The sequence below is a fragment of the Oculina patagonica genome, chromosome 1 (assembly GCF_052425735.1).
Source record: "Oculina patagonica isolate OP01 chromosome 1, crgOcupat, whole genome shotgun sequence".
NCBI lineage: Eukaryota > Metazoa > Cnidaria > Anthozoa > Scleractinia > Oculinidae > Oculina > Oculina patagonica.
Window position 1 is genome coordinate 37,345,674 of NC_135758.1, and position 18,993 is coordinate 37,364,666.

Genomic DNA, 18,993 nt, shown 5'->3' on the forward strand with positions numbered 1-18,993 from the left:
ATCCAACTGTTTACGAAAGAAGTTGTCGTTGTTGTTGTTGTTGTTGTTGTTGCACCTATGATGACTTCAACAGGTAAAAGGCTGTTATAACCCACCTTAGTTCTTTTTCTTGTCAATTAGTCTGCTAGTCAGCGTTGTCGGAGTAATCTGGCTCTAAAGAAGTCTATATAAACTGTTTTGCTTAGCACTTATAGCTAACTTAAAAAAAATACTTTGTGTAAGCTTAGTTGTGTCTGCAGACTAATTATCTTAACATACCAACAACAAAAATGTGTAACAGAACAAAGAATCTTTCTTATATTGAAGACAGCATGCTCTGAACGACAGCATGGGTTTTCATACAACAATCTGTGATCTTTAGTAAATTCATTACTTGAACATATTCCTTTACGTGTCCTAAAAAGATCTACCATTACTACACAGGCATTCCTTGCTGATGATAACCTGGGAGATTCCCTTGATGGAGTGGAGGCATTGATCCGAAAGCATGAAGACTTTGACAAGTCTTTCGCTGCCCAAGCAGAGAAAATTAATGTAAGTAAAGGGTTCTTGTTCCTTGCTCTATCTACAGAAGCTTGAAATTGCATAAACTAAGTTTGATTTTTAATTGCTATTGTGGTTATGATTTACGTTGTATGCATATGAGGCAAAAAAAATAGGAAGCAAACTGGTATGAAATATTTCTGAACAAAAACAAAATGATGTAAAATGTGGCTAAATGTAATTTAGATGTGGCTAAATGTAATTTAGGCTAAGTTAACCTCGAAGCAATGCTCTCCAGCAACCTTAAGATGCACGAAGCCCGCCTGCAACCTTGGCGGTTCGCTGGGGCACTCTGTGACGCATATACGCAGTGGGCCGTTACCGCTGGCCGCTTAGAGCTCGGGGTGGCCCCAGGGCCTTCGCAGGGGCTCTTCATGACCTTTCACGCAGCGTGTTGCTCGCCATCATTCGCAAGCTCATTTCGCTAGCACTTGCTCGCAAGCTTCGCTATTTTTGCCCGGCCCACCCTCCCTCGGGTAGGTCTTAGAGCCTCGTGGAAGGTTGGTAAGTATTCCACTGAGTCCTTCAGTGTGACGGTGCCTAGGTGGGTGGTGGCCGCTTCAGGGTTACCATGGATACCTCCTTCCCTGCTGTGCATCGCCGGGCTCCACCAACCTCCGGGCACCAACGCCCAAGCTCATCTATTGTTGATGAGTTTAACTTGACAACATACCCATGTCTTTGACTCGAACGTACTGCAAGGAGTTCAATTGGTACCATTTAATACCTTATGTAGGGGCCCAATTAGTTTGCATTTTTTCAAATTATCCTGTTGTGTAAACTAATGATACATTATTCTGTATATGTTTTCCACAAACCATCACAAACAAACATGTCTAACATGTATCTCGTTGTTTTTCTTTTTAGAGCATCGATGAGTATGCAAACCGCCTCATTGACAGTAATCACTATGCCTCAGATGAAGTTCGTGAGAGGAGAGATAGAATAGTTGAAAGACGTCAGAACATTGAGGAGTTGTCTAAGGCACGCAGATCCAAACTTGAAGAATCACGTAAACTGCAGCAGTTTGAGAGAGATGCTGATGAAGTTAAAAGCTGGATCAATGAAAAGCTGAAAATTGCCTGTGATGAATCTTACAAGGTGAGAAAAAGTGTTTGTGGGATACACTAAAATGTGTAGCTGGTTCACACCCCTATAAGAAAATCAGTTGTCAGTACAAGTCTGCAGTGGTCAGTTAGCTCACATCTGCAGTACATGTAGTTTAAGTCCTTAACCTTGTTTAAGTCCTGGTAATCAATACAGAATCTCTATTCTCCCCTATACTTTCAACCAGGCAAGTTGCTAGAAATAAGGGACCTCAGAAAATCCTAACACTAAATTCTCCCATGAAGGGGAATTCAAAATCTGTGGACGATTGTGATCCTGGTCTTCAATCCAAAAAGGGTAACTTCGTGAAACCCAGAAGTTTCCATCATTATTTAATATCATTGACATTAGATGTCCCAAAAAATAAGTCACTTTTTGTAACAAAGATACAATGTCTTCTGCTTCTAGGATCCTACTAACCTGCAAGGAAAAATCCAGAAACACCAAGCTTTTGAAGCTGAGCTGAATGCCAATCAGAGTCGTCTTGAAGCAGTAGACAACACTGGAGAACAGCTGATTGGAGATGAGCATTATGCTTCAGAACAGATCAGAGAAAGGCTTGATGAGCTGCATAAATTGTGGGCTTATCTGTTTGAGAGATCAAACGATAAAGGTAAGATGATTACAATAAAGATATCTTGAGTTAAGTCAAGACATTATGCGTGAAACAAAGTGAAAAAAGTCGGGATAGGGCTTAAAAGTAGAGGATAAATATTAGAGAAGATCAAACTTGCTTATAGGGTTTCTCGCCTCACCCCCCCCCCCCCTTAGTTTTTTTAGACTTCATCCAATTCTCCTCACTCTTCTGCAACAAAATGTTTGCACTTGTACAGACTATAATGTTCATCAAATCTGTGACTTCTCGTCTAGAAATCTTTAGACAATCACATGAAGCAACAAGATGAAGCCATTTCCACTGAATTAAACTGCTCATTTTAAGGAATCTATTGTCATATTTTTCAGGAAAGAAATTAAAGGATGCAGCACAGCAACAGCAGTTCAACCGGTGAGTACAGGAATAAAACAAGATCCTTTGCCTGCCTTTATTAGCATATCCAACAATAAAACTTCATTCTTACAAAAAGCAAATCCATAAACATGTTCTCTTCCTGTGATTGAGTATGCAGTAACTGTTGTAGTAAACAGATGAGAGTCATGCTACTGAAGTTAAGAGTAAAACGCAAATACAACAAATTGATTTTTTTTTTTAATTTTTCTTTTGCAGAGGTGCTGAGGATGTTGAATTGTGGTTCACTGAAGTTGAAAACCTCCTTGCTCTTGAGGATGTTGGGAAGGTAGGTTATCATCCATGAGGAAAAACGACTTACTGAAATGTTTGCTGTTGTTCTAACAAATTTATCAGCCTCTGACCAAGACAGCACTTTATGTCCGGAACTCAGTATAGAGAGGACATGGATGAGACTGATAAAACAAAAAGATTAAAAGCTGATTCCTTGCCTTCTGTGTCTGGGGTTTATTTCAGGTGTACAATCTTTTTATTACTTTTTCGTTGTTAACCTTTAATTGCTACTGTTTTATTATAGGATCTGACAAGTGTGCAGAACCTCCAAAAGAAGCATGCCATGATTGAAGCTGATGTCATTGCTCGTGCAGTAAGTGGATAAGAGTTTTTTTAAATTTATAATTGAACTAACTTTAAAGTAAAGAATTAATCTGCGCAGTGAATTTGCAATTAAAGAAATTGCAAAGAAAGAAGCCAGAAAAAGTTCTGGCTACAGAAGTAAAGATTGGTAGTGGCAAATCTGGTCACCATACAGCTGCCATTCAGTTCATCCATGGAGGCCTCAACTTTGGCACAAAGTCCTTTGACAATAAGCATTGCAGCTTGTTTTATTGGATGTTGCTTTCACAATTTGCTGTAAACTCCATCTCTTCTCCTCCCATTGTGACGGAGAGGTAAGAGTCAACAGAACAGATTAATAAGGGTCATTATTCCCACCTTCCCTTGTTGTGATTGCAGTGAGTTAGCTGAAAATACTTACCACAACTGTATACTAGTTCTAGTATTAGACAGTTGGTGTCTCGCTCAGTATGTTTCAAAACTGAGTCATAATATTTATCCACTGCTTACTCAGAATACTTTATTTGTTATTTGTCACATCAGGAGAAGATTGAAGTTGTTAATGCCCAAGCAACAGAGTTTGCTGCATTTGATCACTTTGACGCTCCTGCTATCCAGAGTAAGAAGGATACTCTTAATGCCAGATACCAGCAAATACAGGTAATGGTGATCCTACAGGAATCACTGATCATCGCACAAATGTTATTACCCTCTTAGCAATTACTTTTGTTAGAGCGGTTTTCACTTGAGTGTCGAAACTAATTTGTGTTTGCTTTGGTTTTGCATTACTACGCTTTGTGATTGGTTTGAAAATCTCGCGCCACTCAGAAGTAAAACCAAAACCAATCATGACTCACTCACGCACGTTTTCCCGCACTTCGTGACAGCTATGTGTATTTGCTTCAAGTTTTGATTGGCTGACTGGTTGGTCTGTGTCTTTTGTGATTGGCCAGAGTAATTACTTTGGTTTTGGTTTTACTACAATCAATTGAAAACTGCACTATAAATGCATAAGAGCCGCTTGTCCATCTCTCAGCAGTTATAATATTTGTTGTGGGTTAAATTTGTTTTCAGGTTAAATCCGTTTTCAACCTAGGTTAATTAATCTGTTTCAATTCGAAAAGAACACTCTTAAAACAATTTGTATTTCTTGATTAGGATTACTTTTTATGAATTGAAAGTGTTTTAAGTCATTAAATTGGTGTCATCTTTCCGTTGAAATGGATGCAACCTACATCATCTTTACCGTGGTTTTACATTGTATCTTTTTTGGGTAAGCTAAATTTTTGCTTTAAATTTCAGGCTCCTCTTATGGCTCGGAAAGCTAAGCTTCAGGATGCAGAAAGACTTAAGCGATTCCTTCATGATGTTGAAGATGAAGAAGCATGGATCAGGGAGAAGGAACCTATTGCTTCATCCACTAACACTGGCCGTGATTTGACAGGAGCCCAGAATCTGTCAAAGAAACACCAGGCATTAATGGTTAGTACGTGCAGTAGCAGATCCAGACCTTCAGATAAGTGGGAAAGCCCAATCATCAAGACCCTGCAATTAGAGGAGGGCCCGCTCTCAAAATTTTTTTTTTTCTTGGCCATGCGGGCCTCTATTTGGTTTAAAAATAAGGTGGGGACCCGGGTTCCTGAGCCCCTCCCCTAGATCCTCCACTGACGTGTAAGATATAAAACCTCAGTGCTGTTAGCGTGAAAAGCTTTCTCTGCACATTAAACCACTTGTTGTAGTATTTTTTTAATTTTTTTTAGCTTCACCTGCATGTTACAGTGATTTTTACGAGTATTTCTTGGTGTGTTTGTCCATTGCAATTGTTTTATTTTGCAGACTGAAATTGCTGGTCATGAACCACGCATAAGAGCTGTTTGTGACAATGGTGTGCAAATGATTGATAATGGTAAGTCAGTGAAACAATTGACCAGTGTAATGGTCAACTGTCTCCTGTTTATGTGTAAAATTATTGCTTTGTATGTAAACCATAAAACCATACAGATACAAGTCATGGAAACAGTGGTGCTAATTGTATGCACTGTGTTTTGTTTTAGGGCATTTCGCTGCTGATGAGATCAAAGAGAAGATTGATGATCTTGACCAGAAATGGCTTGAATTCAAGGTAGGAGCATATAAACCTCAGAAAGTCAATGATGACAATATAATAGATCTTGTAAAAACTCTTTTCAGTATTAAAATCTGTCCTTGGTCACCATGCCATAGCGCTGAAAGGGATACTGTGCACATGTGCCAGTGCATGAGGTACTCAGGAAGTAATTTCTGTGTGGTATAGGAAGCTATTTTATTTCTTTGGGTATGCTGTGGCATTTAAATTTATCTTTGGTTTAAAATTTTTCAAACCAGTTTGATTTGTTTCAGATTATGATAATGAAAATGAGACAATGAAAAATATAAATCTGAATGGTTTGAAAAAAATTAAAACAAAGTTAAAAATTTAAACTGCCAGTTGTCATTGGACAAAATCCTGTTCAGAAAAAATGAGGCCTAAGGGTAGTCTCCATCGTTGTAAACATTGCCAAGAGTTTTGGTATGATGCCAGCAAAAATTAAATTTAAATTGTGCTGTTCAATGTTAGATTATTATTGAATGCCCAAATCAACCAACAATGGTTAATTCATTCAAACCCCCTCCAATGGACAACTCTGGTAGAAGGCACTTCTCATAAGCAGACACTTCTTCTTGGTCCCAGCCACATACAGACGCTAACAGTTTTAACTTCCCATAAGCAAACATCTCTCCCAGTTGGACAATTTTTCTTATCCCAACTTACAGAAGTCTTTACTCTACCAGTAAACACGACCTTATTATTTTCCTCATTGAACTTTTAGGACAAAGCAGCTGTACGTAAGGATCATCTGGATGACTCCCTCCAAGCTCATCAGTATCTGGCTGATGTCGCTGAAGCTGAATCCTGGTTGAAGGAAAAAGAACCATTTGTCACCAGTGACGACTATGGCAAAGATGAAGACAGCGCACAGGTAAGCTTGAATTGAATGACAGTCTAACAATTATTAACCCTTGTATTTATTTTTGTTTGCCGAACACAAAGATTACATCTGTATGTACATTCTCGAGTACTGAAAACATTTTACATACTTTTAGGCATTGCTGACCAAACATGATGCCATCATGTCAGACTTGAGAGCTTATGGAACTGTTATTGATGGGTTGAGAGAGCAGAGTCAACACTGTAAGGTAGGCCAAAACAGTTAAAACTGTTCCTGTCTGTCTCTCTTTCTTTCTAAAATTTAATTCAAGTTTCTTTTATCAACCAGTATCCCTTTTCAATTTATAAAACAGTCATCCCTTTTGCCTTGTGGACACCTCGGTATTACGGACACCCTGGACATGAGTTAAAGTTCTGGCAAATAAGAATTATTGAAATAACTCTCGTAACAGCCGACTTCCTGTATTACGGACACCAAAATGGTGGTCCCTAAGGTGTCTGTTATAGAGGGAGTTCGACTGAAGTTCGTACAGCATTAAGTTCGCTGACTTGAAATGTGCAGTTGCTGTAGTTTGCATTTCTTTGAAAAAAGAAACTGTTAATTGCTGGTCAGAAATGTTTATGAAGTATTCTCTTTTACAGCCTTCAGCTCATGTTACTGACATCTCAGATAAGGAGTGTGTACTGGCACTGTACGACTATCAGGAAAAGACAGCCAGGGAGGTCTCCATGCAGAAAGGCGACATTTTGACCTTACTGAATTCTAGCAACAAGGTGAGGCAATTCATTTTGTCAACCGCTAGTAACAGAGCTTTTAAACCTTAGTTAGTTCTTTATTGTGTTTTAAACCTTCTTGAAATGCAGCTTGGCTACTTTGGTTTTAATTTTTTTTTTATGGTACTCAGATGGTTTTCACTGACACCTTCCTTACAATCATTAAAAAATCTGTTAATTGCAGGACTGGTGGAAAGTGGAGACAAATGACAGGCAAGGTTTTGTTCCAGCGGCATATGTCAAAAGGATTGATTCCCACAAAGCCTCCCAGGAGCTGCTCTCGCAGGCTCCTGAAGTGGACTCTGTTGCACAAAGGCAGCAGGCTTTGGATGACAAGTGAGCGAATTTGTATTTTATCACCTCTTTGGAGCTTAGCAGTTCTTGTGAAATGTGCAGTGGCCTAATGTTTGAGATCGGGTTGTCAAAAGGTTTAAGCTCTGGCCAGTTGTGATGTTGTGTTCTTCAGCAAGACACTTTTAATTAATGTCACTGTTCCCTTACCCTCAACCCTAATGATGAAAAAAAGCAAATGAACTGGGGGTAACCTGCCATCCAGGAGAAATAACAATATTTCCAGGCACTTCATTGTACAGAAACTGCAGTTCAGCACCAACTGTTTCAGCCAAGTAGCCAAATAGCAGACATTATTTTTATCTTCACTCTTCCTTTACCTCCTATATATCCAGCATGTGTGTTAAGTGTTCTTTTTAAGATGCTTCTTTAGTGTCATCAGTGGTTTTGTGATGGTACTAAAGTGCAAACCACTTTTCTAACAGATATCAAGATCTGATGGACAAAGGTGAAGAACGCAAGAGGAAACTGGAAGACTCCATTCAACGATACAGTCTTTTGCGCGATGCTCACGAATTGGAATCCTGGATCAATGACAAGGTCAGGCCAGACTGCAGATCGTTTCTAATTGTTATCAAGAAAATCTTGGGAAAAAAAGTACTAATTACTAATTACATGACCTTGTTTTGAGCAACAGGGGTGGTGCAGTGGTGAGAGCGCTCGCCTCCCACCAATGTGGCCCGGGCTCGATTCCAGTCCGGTGTCATATGTGGGTTGAGTTTGTTGTTGGTTCTCGTCCTTGCTCAGAGGTTTTTTCTCCTGGTTCTCTTGTTTTCCTCCCTCCACAAAAACCAACACTCCAAATTCCAATTCGATCTTTGATGCACATACACGTCTTAATGAGCTCTAAGCTCTTCTGTGTTACGTGGGTAAAAAAATTACATTTTACATTTTTTTTGGAAAGTTATTATTGATTTACACCCGCTTTCAGTGTTCCGTGCATAGAGGCTTTTTATCAACATCCATCTTTCGACATGCTAAACAAACAAGACAGATCAAAATCTGCCAATCACAGCCCACTAGCATGACCTTCTGAACTTGTGGGCTCATTTGCATGAAACCAACAGTTTTGATTGACTCATTTCAAACAGCATGTCAAAAGACAATGTCGAAAGATAAATGTAGAATGATAGCTATGCACGTAACACTGAAAGTGGGTGTAATTAATTTTTATTCCTTATTGATCTGAGACTGTGAAACCCATCCTACCACCTCAAGTCTTTGCTTGTGTGACTCTGTATGACTTGATTATTAATTTTGGATTGTGTTTTCTTGTTTTCAGGAAGCCATTGTCACCTCTGAGGAGATTGGGAAGGATTACGAGCATGTGGAAGCACAAAGAAAGAAGTTTGATGACTTCGAGAAGGTACATTAGAAATAAAAGATGATTTTTTTTAGTAAATAACACAGGCATACTCAAAAAAAGTCTGAGTGTTCCCAACAAAAGACAAACCTATGACGTCATTCTGATTAGTACTTGGGACACTACCACTGAGCTATAGGAAACCCGTCAAAACTAGGCCATTAAACTACATGGATTGTATGTGACAAACATACATGTACTGCATACTGTTAGGATTTGAATGTTGACATTATAAATGATTGACTAAACACCATTGATACCTAGCTTTTGCACTTTTCTCTCTTGTTGTTATCTTACACCAGGTAGATAATTTTGCTCAAGTTTATATTTCATTTTTGCCCAGGATATGATTTCAAAAGAAGTGCGCATCAGAGAGCTTACTTTACTTGCTGAGAAACTAAAAGTAGAGCACTACTCAGAATATGAGATGATCCGTGAGATGATTGAGGTGAGGAAAATTTTAATAATAATAATAATAATAATTATGTGATGATGATAAAAATGACGATGACGATGATGATGATGATTACAATAATAATAATAAAAGCAACAACAGCAATAATAATAATTTTGCTAATAATAAATTTTTTATAGCACCATTTTCCATAAGTTCAGTAGCACTTGACAGAAAATGAATTTGAGAAAAAATACTTACTAGTATACAACATTTTAAAACAAAAAAAAAGAAAAGAAACACAATAACCAGCTAGCTGACAAATGATGACATTACCACTTTTCTTCTAAACATGATAATTCCCTGCCACAACATAATAAACGACATGCAGTGCATGCAGAGGCGATGACGTTTCGCAAGGGGGTCTAACTTATTTTCAGGAAAATTAACGTATACTAAATAAAAGTAGCGACAACTTCAGCGTTGAATGATTTCAACAAAAAGTTGCGTTATCTTGTAGTGTACTCTTACTACATCCTCGCGGCCCGCAGTCAAGCTTCCTGTATCATGTCTTCCACGAATAAAACACGCAAATACATAATTTTCTCTTCTTTTACTTTTATCATCTTTTCTAACATTCCAGGAGTTTTTCTTCGTTTTTTGCAGCGATTTTTTTAACTCATCGTCTATTGAGTCTGATCGGTCGACGCAACCAGAAAGTGGTTCCGCCCCTGCCTCTGGCATAAGGCTTGACTGACGTCATCGCCTAAAAATCTGTCTGATTCATTTCTACCTATTAATTTTTTAAAAAATCAACTAACACACATTTTCAGTTTTTGAAGCACAATGACTTTCATTCTTGAGTAACTTTTATTTGTACTCACACTGAGAAGTTCAAAATAATGCTTAAGAGCTTTAATATCATAACAATGTATATTATTTTAACTACAGGTACACAATGTACGTACATTCACTCAGACCACTACAATATTTTCTGTAAGTGATCCGTCAAAGTTGGGACTTCTAAAAAATTATTCATTCCTCCAGTGGCATGTTTAGGATCATCTACTGGCAAAACCCCTGTTGCTAGTCCTAGACTGCAGACTATGTTTCCGGATTGCGATTGTTGACTTTCTCATTTCTTCAACAGAGGCTGAAGCAAAAATGGACCAATCTTGTGACCATGTCTGAGCAGAGGAAAGAGAACCTTGACAATGCTCAGGATATTCAAAAATTCCACAGGTAATGTTGAGAGGTTTTAGTTCTCCTTCTCTTTTTCTAGTGTCCATACAGGTGTTATTTGTTAAGCTCACTGTGCCTTTTCATAACACTCGAACTCAGCCCAATCAGTGGTTGTATTATTTTCTGCTATCAATCAGTGTATCTCTCAGGAAACAGAAATTTATTTAAACCAGCTTGAATTGTCCATCTGTGGGTTGTGATTGGCAGATTTTTATCCAATTTTTTTTGCGTGTTTTTAAGATCCATTAGCTGTCACCATAATCCACCATACCAAAAAAAATGGTGACTGGTACATTAACCTAAAATTTCATGCGCACAAAAATGCTATAAACGCTTATAAAAGCTCTTAAAACTTCAAACCCAGCATGAACAATGTTGTTAGTACTGGGACGAATTTCGCAGAAATGTGCCTGTCTTTGTGCCCTATTGGTGTGTTAGGTTCGTAAGGTATAGTGGTAAAATGAACAGCTGCCATCTTTTTCCATACAGTGGATTATCATTGACAGCAGCAAAAAAAATGCAATTATTATATGAACTCTGAAGTTCACAACTCAACTGACAATAATATTTATGATCATTAGTTTGGTAACTTCAGAGTTCACTTTATTGAAAGGTGCAGTAAAAGCAAAACGAGAAAGGCCTATACATGTACTACAACACTGTTGAATAGATTGGAGGTTATTTTTGTTACATTCTCAGTATCATCCACTTATTTTAAATTTTTGTCTATATTTCAGGGATGCTGATGACACCAAGGCATGGATCTCAGAGAAGGACACTGCTCTATCTACTTCAGATTATGGCAGAGACTTGGCTAGTGTCCAGGCCCTGCAGAGAAAGCATGAGGTGTTGGAGAGGGACTTGGCTGCCCTGGAAGAGAAGGTATGTTAACTAGAGTATATCCCGTTGTAAGCTCTTTAATATGCTCTTTCATTGCAGTTTGGCAGATTCTTGAAATTTCCTGACACTATTAGAACTGGAAATCATTTTTCTTAACAATCAAAACAAACGACCGTCCTCACCTTTGTTTTGCTGTGATAACTGTCAGTTCTGTTAGAGAAAGTCGTTACATGACCCTAGTCTGAGCACATTTCAGTGCTAGTCAGATGTTTGCAGAATTTGATCAGTCAAACAGTGTCTTTATATGACACTAAGGCCTAACTGAAAAGTAGGCAAATAAACAATATTTGGATTTTGTCTCTCAGGTCCGTGAACTGAATGTGGAAGCTGCCAAGCTGACCTCAAGTCATCCAAATGCAGCCCAAGACATTGAATGGAAGAGACATGAGTTGGAGGAGGCTTGGGCAAATCTCCGGGAACAGGTATTTAAATTGATTTTTATTTATTTTTACAATAATTATTTTCTTTTCCATGACAAAAATAAATACACATTTTTTGTTGTCAGATATTTCAGTTGTACTGTTTCCCTTTCAGGCTGCAGCAAGAAAGGGCAAACTGAGAGACTCATACGACTACTTCCACTTCCTAAATGAATTCAGGTAAGTGTCCTTTGCTCTCTTAAAATCAACTTGTAAAGTTTATATCTTTCTGACTTTGACTTGTTTTGTATCATTTCAGAGATCTTACTTCCTGGATCAATGGTATCATGGCACTCGTAACATCGGATGAGCTTGCCAAGGATGTGGCTAGTGCTGAGGCTCTTTTGGACAGGCATCAGGTAAACACAAACCCCCTAAAGAATATCTAACTGCTTTCATAGATACTTAAGTTGCTAAGCAACATGCGCAATAGCTTTCGGAGTACTCGTGAGTGCTCGTGCTAGTTTTTGATTGGATGAAATACCAGTAATTCTGAAATTCTTCACGTGTTTCAACGAAGATTTGCCAAAACTGGCACTTAGTCTACACGAGTGAAGATTAGCCTTGTCAGAGTTTTTTCACTATAGAATACCTTTGTCCTGATAGTTATTGAATTTCTGTAGGCTGTTTACTACTATACATGCTGTGGTGGCCAAAACTTTGAAAAACTTCTTTATGTTGATGACTTTGAAATTTGTATCTGTCAGGAACATCGTGCAGAAATTGATGCACGTGATAGCACCTTTCAAGCCTTTGAAGATTTTGGCAAGGACTTGTTGGACAAAGAACATTATGCCAGTCCTGACATCCGAGAGAAGTTGGACACAATGGCCACAGAGAGGGAAGAACTGGAAAAGTAAGAAGACATTGAGTTAATTTCCTGTGAAATTTAAACTTGATCATTTTTTTAATCCTTGCATAAATTATGGATGAATTCAATAGTAGTTAAGATAGTGGGATGCTAGCTGCGACATGTATCATGCACCCACAAAACACCCCTTTTAATTCAGTGGGAGGCAAGCTTCTCAAACCGTTTTAAACTGAATTGTTTTGTTGTTCTTACCTGCTATGAGACTAGCAAGAGATAAGCCTAGTATCCCTGCACCTCTACTCAATCATTAAGCTTTAAACATGTTTTGAATGTTTTAAACCCTATTTCATGAATTGATCAACTCGGGTTGACATTCAAACTAAATTACTTAACTTATTCTTTCAGGGCTTGGGCAGCTCGCAAACAGAGACTTGATGAATGTCTGGAGTTGCAGGTTTGTTATCACGTTGTTTCTTCATCGTACCAGTTCTCAACTGCTTTCCAATTAACAACTCTTAAGTCAATGATGGTCATCAGATAGAAACAAGGGATTTATTCAGATTTGATCAGAAGTGAGCATTATCTAAACTATTAGTGACTTTGGATTGCCTCCTTGATCGTTTTCACAGTTATTCAACCGAGATGCCGAACAGCTGGAGCAGTGGATGGCAACCCGTGAGGCCATCATTCAGAGTGAGGATGTAGGAGAAGCTGCCGAGGGTGCTGAAGCCCTGATCAAGAAACACGAGGACTTCACCAAGACACTGGCTGTGCAAGACGTGAAGATCAATGCTCTGAAGGACAATGCCGACAGGCTGATTGACAACAATCACTATGATTCCCCTGCTATTGCTGAGAGGATTCATGCTGTGTTGGCCAGGTAATGCTGAAGTGTTTTTTTTTAAACAAACAATTTACATTTTGGCACATTAATGTACCTCAAGGGTGACTTACTTTACTTAGATCCTAGCTTTCCTCTGAGAGAATAGGGCCATTATACCATAACCTCCAGGGTAAGAGTGGTATATATGTAATGAAGGTATAGAAAGTATACCAAAGCCTGTTTTACACTGTACACAATCACATACAAAGGGTATTGACAAGGAAGCTGACTAACGATCATTGTACATAACTTTGCATTATATTAATAAATGTTTGTAACATTGTTAACCTTGAAGTAATCTAGGGTATACTGATCAATATAAAAATTAATTTGCCCTTTTTGTTTTGGTCCCACTTAACAATAGATGATGTTGTCCCCCAAACAAGTCACAAAACTATCCACTGGTTTGTTGCTATCCAGTGGATAGCATTATCTGAGCCTTGCTGTTTATATTGATACTGTTTTGTGCCACAGGTGGGCGACACTGAAGGCAGCCCTTGTTGAACGCCGCTCTAAGCTGGGTGAATCCAAAACAATTCAGCAATTCAGTCGTGATGCTGAAGACATTGAGGCATGGGTTAGTGAAAAGCTACAAACTGTTCTGGATGAATCTTACAAGGACCCAACCAATCTGCAGGTAACTTAAGGTTCTTCCTTTCTGATTGTATGACATTTTTTCACATCACACAAAAATTTTGATTGCACAGTACAGTTGAGCATGCAGTTATGTGAACAACATGGGACATTCATGTCAGCCTAATCTTCAAGCAGCCCTATCTGTATTTGTATCTGTAATGTATTTAGCACTTTGCTTGAAGTTAACAGAAACGTTTTTGCACCAGTTAATGAATTGTTGTGCTTATAAATTTAATCATTTGTTGTACTTTTTTCAGTCCAAGTTTCAGAAGCATCAGGCATTTGAAGCTGAAGTGTCAGCCAATCAAGAAAGGGTCCTGGAGACAATTAACCTAGCTGAAGGTGAGTGGTAATGTTCTCCTGACAATACGCAAAACCTCCAAAAGCCCTTTTCCTTTTCCCCTCGGAAATAAGCCCCTTAAATCTCAGACGCAAAAGTCCTTTCATAATAAGTCCCTCCCGAATATAAGCCCACGAGCTTATATTTCGTTATAGCTCTTAGAGAAATATATAACTCTTCCATTTATAAACCTCCTTTTGTACAGCTTGTTTCGTGTTTTACATTTTTAGAAAGATGTTCGGACTTGTTATGTTTGTTTCTCAGCTGTATGCATTTCGACCCCAAGGACCCGAGACCGGACAAGAGGAGGAGGGGCAAACCCGCCCCGCCCGCCAGTGAAGGCCCACACGACCGCCAGCCGACGCGGCCCCCGAGAGGGCCCCCGCCGAGCGGAGAATGGCAGAGGGGACCCACCCAGCCGACGAGACGCAAGCACCAGACAGGTGACCCGAGCGGCGACAGACCGCCACGCCCGCGGCGCAGAGGCGGACCGGCGAGCGGGGCGGCGGACAGAGCGCGAGGGGCGGCGCCGCGGGGGGGCGCGGGCGGAGGGCACACGGAGCACGAGGAGGGGGGGGGGCCGGGGGGGGGGGGGGGGGCAGGCGAGAGGGGGGGGGGGGGGGCAGCGAGGGGGGGGGAGGGGGGGGGCGAGGGGGGAGGGGGGAGAGGAGGAAGGGGGAGGGGGGGGAGGGGGGGGGAGGAGGCGGGGGGGGAGGGAGGGGGGGGGGGGGGGGGAAGGGAGGGAGGGGGAGTGGGGGGAGAGGGGGAGGGGAGGGGGGGAGGAGGGGGGGGGGGGGGGGAGGGGGAGGTGGGACGAGAGGGAGGGGGGGGGGGGGGGGGGGGGGGAAAGGAGGGGAGGGGGAGGGAGGAGGGGGAGGGGGGGGGAGGGGGGAGACGAAGGAGGGGGGCAGCCACAGCAGACGCAGACAGAGAGCGAAGGGTGTTTAAGAAAGACGCCCTCTCAAATTTCAGACACAGTATTCTGTCCTCCAAACAGAGGCCCAAAGATTTTTAATTTGCAAATATCCCTCGAAAATAAAGCCCTGTCCCCCCCCCCCCCCTTCCTGTATATATGCCCTTCCGTGAAAATAAGCCCCCTCGAAAGGGACACTGAGCAAATATTAATAAGGTCACTGCTTTTTTTGGAATTTTATGGTATCCAAATCAAGGTGGTATTTCTAACATTGTACCTTGTCCACACAGGCCTCATTGAACAGCGAAAGTGTGCAGGAAGCGAGGAGATTGTGAAAGAGAGAATCACTAAACTTCAACAGCAGTGGACGTACCTGGTCCAGAAGTCAAATGAGAAGAGTCAGCATCTGAAGGAGTCTAATCAACAACAACAATTTAACACCAATGTCAAGGAATTAGATTTCTGGCTTGGAGAGGTGAGCTGATTAACTGCTCGTTACCTGGAATGGCTGGCATAGCGTATTATGTTGTGGTTCAATTTTATCCCTGGTTGAAATTTTATTTTCCTTTGTTTTTGGGTATGGTAATGTATGATAATAATTAGTTTGAAAGAAAGGAAAATAAATTTTTAACCAAGGATTAAATTGAACCACAACGTATTCACTGAAAAAGAGGTTTCTGATGAGCAAGGATTGAAAATGTTTTGTTGGTGATAAGAAATAGGCTGGGTATGTGTTTCGCTGAGGTGCAAATGTCATTTCGGGAACATTGTGAACAATATGTGAACAATCTTAAAACGCTGACATTCATAATTCTATCTATCCTCAAGGAAATTATTGAGCCTATTAAGGTGGAATTTCTGTTCATTTATTGTGTTGTATATTTTTTTAGGTTGAAGCTTCCCTATCTCATGATGACTATGGTCGTGACCTGGCCAGCGTTCAGAATCTGATCAAGAAGCACCAGCTTGTAGAAGCAGATGTTGCGGCTCATGAGGTATGATTTGTGCTTAGGACTACATTACAGTTACAACACCTGCATCTAGCGAAGAGTGATGGACGTGAAAAGTTACATTCTATCTCATGATTCCTTTCAGGATCGCATTACAGACCTGCAAGCTCAAACCCAGCACTTCGCTGAAGTTGGCCATTTTGATGCTGATTCTTTGCAGGATAAATCCCGTCAAATTGCCGATCGCTATGACAAGTGAGTCCTTCTTTTCAGTTGTTGAAATACTCTGAATCCACTGCGCAACATTTTGTGTTGGTTACTTTAGCTTTTTTGTAAATGAACAGTTTCCTGCAGAGAAAGAGGATTTTGTTTTTTATTTGTATTAGTCACTGTGCCGTTGTTAAAGGTTTGAGCAGCAAAAAATGTTTAATTGTGAATTTTTTAAATAAAATTTAGGGTGAAGGACATGGCATCTGATCGCCACAAGAAACTGGACGAGTCCAATGCTTTGCACCAGTTCTACCGGGATGTGGATGATGAGGAGTCCTGGATCAAGTGAGTAGCATGTTGGCTTGTTAGCCTGCCAACATTTAAATTGACCTATCCTAAGTTTTCATCTTTTTGTTTGATCAGAGAGAAAAAGTTGTTGACAAGTTCTGAAGATTATGGCAAAGACTTGACTGGCGTACAGAACTTGCGTAAGAAGCATCAGCGACTAGAAGCTGAACTGAACACTCACGAGGCACGAATCCAGGTATGAAGACATAAACATCTAAATTCTCACTTAAGCAGAGCTGCAGCTATTTCATTCAACGTATGGAGAATTTAGATTCACAATCATGTATTCTCCTGCAGGCTGTGCTGGCATGTGGCCGTAAGTTTATCGATGAGGGACATAGCAGCTCAGATGACATCAAGGCTCGCTGTGACCAGCTGCAGGAAAACTGGGATGAGCTGAAAAATCTTGCAGAACAGAGGCAGCACAAACTAGAAGAGTCTCTTGCTTACCAGCAGTTCAGTGCAAATGTTGGTGAAGAGGAATCTTGGATTAATGAGAAGAACACTCTTGTTGGTAGTGATGACTATGGTGATACGCTTGCTGCAGTTCAGGTGAGGCAGCTGTCCTATGTGATTCATGCCTTAGTTAGCTCTTCCTAATACTTGTCTGAAGGTGGATCTCCACTGTCGCGTAATTTTAGGTATGTTAACGGGAGTGAATTTAACTGGCTTTACTTGCGTAAAATAAAAAAAAAGATATGTATGGACGATTTGCGTTTGCAAAAAAAAAAAACACATAAAACTTTTCACAGACGCGAGACGTCCATACCTTTTTAACGCGACGGTGGAAACTCACCTTAACAAGAAATTCAGGCTGTAAATTTGATATACCGGTACCAAATATGTTTGGCTTGATCACCAGCCGTGCCCCTTCCCAGTGAGTAAGAGAAGGAATGAACAACGGAAAAAGAGAAAGTGAATCCTTGAAAATTCAGTGACAGAGGCAGATGTTTTCTGGATTTACTTCTGTTGGTTTGCTAGGCAGTAGCTCATTTCGTACTGTCATTTTATTAGGGTCTCTTGAAGAAACATGAAGCATTTGAGACAGATCTGGAGGTTCACAGGGAGAGAGTGCAGGACATTGAGGATGCCGGCAACAAGCTCATTGAAAAGGTGAATTTTTGTGCATGATATAAAAAGACATGTCATTAAACTGTTGTTTTCTATTTGCCTCTCTCGTACCCCCCCCCCCCCCCCCCCCCCCCCAAAAAAAAAAAAAAACAATAATGTGAACCAACAAGCAGCCAACAACTGTTATTACTTTTTTCACAGGAAAACCACCAGTCTGAATTGATTGAGCACAGGATTTCTTCCATTAAGGTAATGTTTCTTCCAAACGAATTTATCATTTCTTTTTGTACATCAGTGTTACAAATAGTCTTTTGGAATCGTTACAGTATTTGGGATGTAAAGCTACGTCCCTTACCGCGACATGAAAAAACCTTTCCGGTTACAAGCCTGAAATTTATAGTGTTCTTACTGGAACTTATATTTTTCTCAGAATTTGGCAATAAGTGAATAATTATCGCCCAGTTAATGAATTTCTTTATTCTTCTCTGCTTGACAGCTCATTAACAGTGTAAGGATAAATTCGGCGTTAATCGCTGTTACAGTGGAACCCCGATATAACGATCCTCGATATCATCATATTCCGATGAGAACGTTGAGCGGACCAAACGTAAAATCTTCCCTGATATAACGATGTTATTAGTACACAATCACAATTTAAGCAAAACATTGAATTTAATCCAATAACATAACAGAAATCGAGTAATCTCTAACGTTTCTGACAACAGCTTTGTACCATGATATACGAAAATGATACGGTATTCTAAGCCTCTTTATGCAGCAAAAAAGTATATGTTAGGTTTACCCCTATAAAACGATATTTTCGGTTATTTTACGGCCATATAGTTATATCGGGAATTTTGATATAACGATTCCTCGATAAATTTAATAACGATATAATTTCACTGCTCCCTTGGCATATCGTTATATCGGGGTTCCACTGTACAAATTAGCTGTTACCAATACTTTATGAATTTCGTTATTATTGTGTGTTTTCACTGACTTGTGTAGAGCAAACTGCAAGAGTTGGAGAGGATGGCATCCTATCGAAAATCTAAGCTGAATGACAACTCAGCTTTCTTGCAGTTCAACTGGAAGGCTGATGTGGTGGAATCTTGGATTGGTATGTGTACCTGAGCTCTTTATTTCTCGGCGTCTTTGTTGCATTCAACCAAGGCCGCAACAACGGAC

The 18,993-nt window shown here is 40.1% G+C and overlaps 1 protein-coding gene across 1 annotated transcript in view; it reads left to right on the forward strand.

Moving 5' to 3' along the window:
- Positions 1-18,993, forward strand: part of LOC144667220 (spectrin alpha chain, non-erythrocytic 1-like) — a 31,063-nt gene that overhangs the window by 5,591 nt on the left and 6,479 nt on the right. Inside the window, exons 12-47 of the mRNA XM_078528627.1 lie at positions 424-534; positions 1,411-1,644; positions 2,059-2,263; positions 2,614-2,656; positions 2,876-2,945; positions 3,195-3,263; positions 3,776-3,892; positions 4,535-4,714; positions 5,069-5,138; positions 5,287-5,354; positions 6,082-6,231; positions 6,356-6,448; positions 6,843-6,974; positions 7,159-7,310; positions 7,751-7,865; positions 8,608-8,691; positions 9,032-9,136; positions 10,233-10,324; positions 11,062-11,206; positions 11,530-11,646; positions 11,759-11,823; positions 11,903-12,002; positions 12,351-12,499; positions 12,860-12,908; positions 13,084-13,334; positions 13,812-13,974; positions 14,231-14,315; positions 15,517-15,701; positions 16,117-16,221; positions 16,322-16,431; positions 16,633-16,731; positions 16,810-16,930; positions 17,032-17,286; positions 17,749-17,847; positions 18,007-18,054; positions 18,814-18,925. Coding sequence (XP_078384753.1) covers positions 424-534; positions 1,411-1,644; positions 2,059-2,263; positions 2,614-2,656; positions 2,876-2,945; positions 3,195-3,263; positions 3,776-3,892; positions 4,535-4,714; positions 5,069-5,138; positions 5,287-5,354; positions 6,082-6,231; positions 6,356-6,448; positions 6,843-6,974; positions 7,159-7,310; positions 7,751-7,865; positions 8,608-8,691; positions 9,032-9,136; positions 10,233-10,324; positions 11,062-11,206; positions 11,530-11,646; positions 11,759-11,823; positions 11,903-12,002; positions 12,351-12,499; positions 12,860-12,908; positions 13,084-13,334; positions 13,812-13,974; positions 14,231-14,315; positions 15,517-15,701; positions 16,117-16,221; positions 16,322-16,431; positions 16,633-16,731; positions 16,810-16,930; positions 17,032-17,286; positions 17,749-17,847; positions 18,007-18,054; positions 18,814-18,925 — 4,348 coding nt within the window. The remainder of the gene's footprint in view (positions 1-423; positions 535-1,410; positions 1,645-2,058; positions 2,264-2,613; positions 2,657-2,875; positions 2,946-3,194; positions 3,264-3,775; positions 3,893-4,534; positions 4,715-5,068; positions 5,139-5,286; positions 5,355-6,081; positions 6,232-6,355; positions 6,449-6,842; positions 6,975-7,158; positions 7,311-7,750; positions 7,866-8,607; positions 8,692-9,031; positions 9,137-10,232; positions 10,325-11,061; positions 11,207-11,529; positions 11,647-11,758; positions 11,824-11,902; positions 12,003-12,350; positions 12,500-12,859; positions 12,909-13,083; positions 13,335-13,811; positions 13,975-14,230; positions 14,316-15,516; positions 15,702-16,116; positions 16,222-16,321; positions 16,432-16,632; positions 16,732-16,809; positions 16,931-17,031; positions 17,287-17,748; positions 17,848-18,006; positions 18,055-18,813; positions 18,926-18,993) is intronic.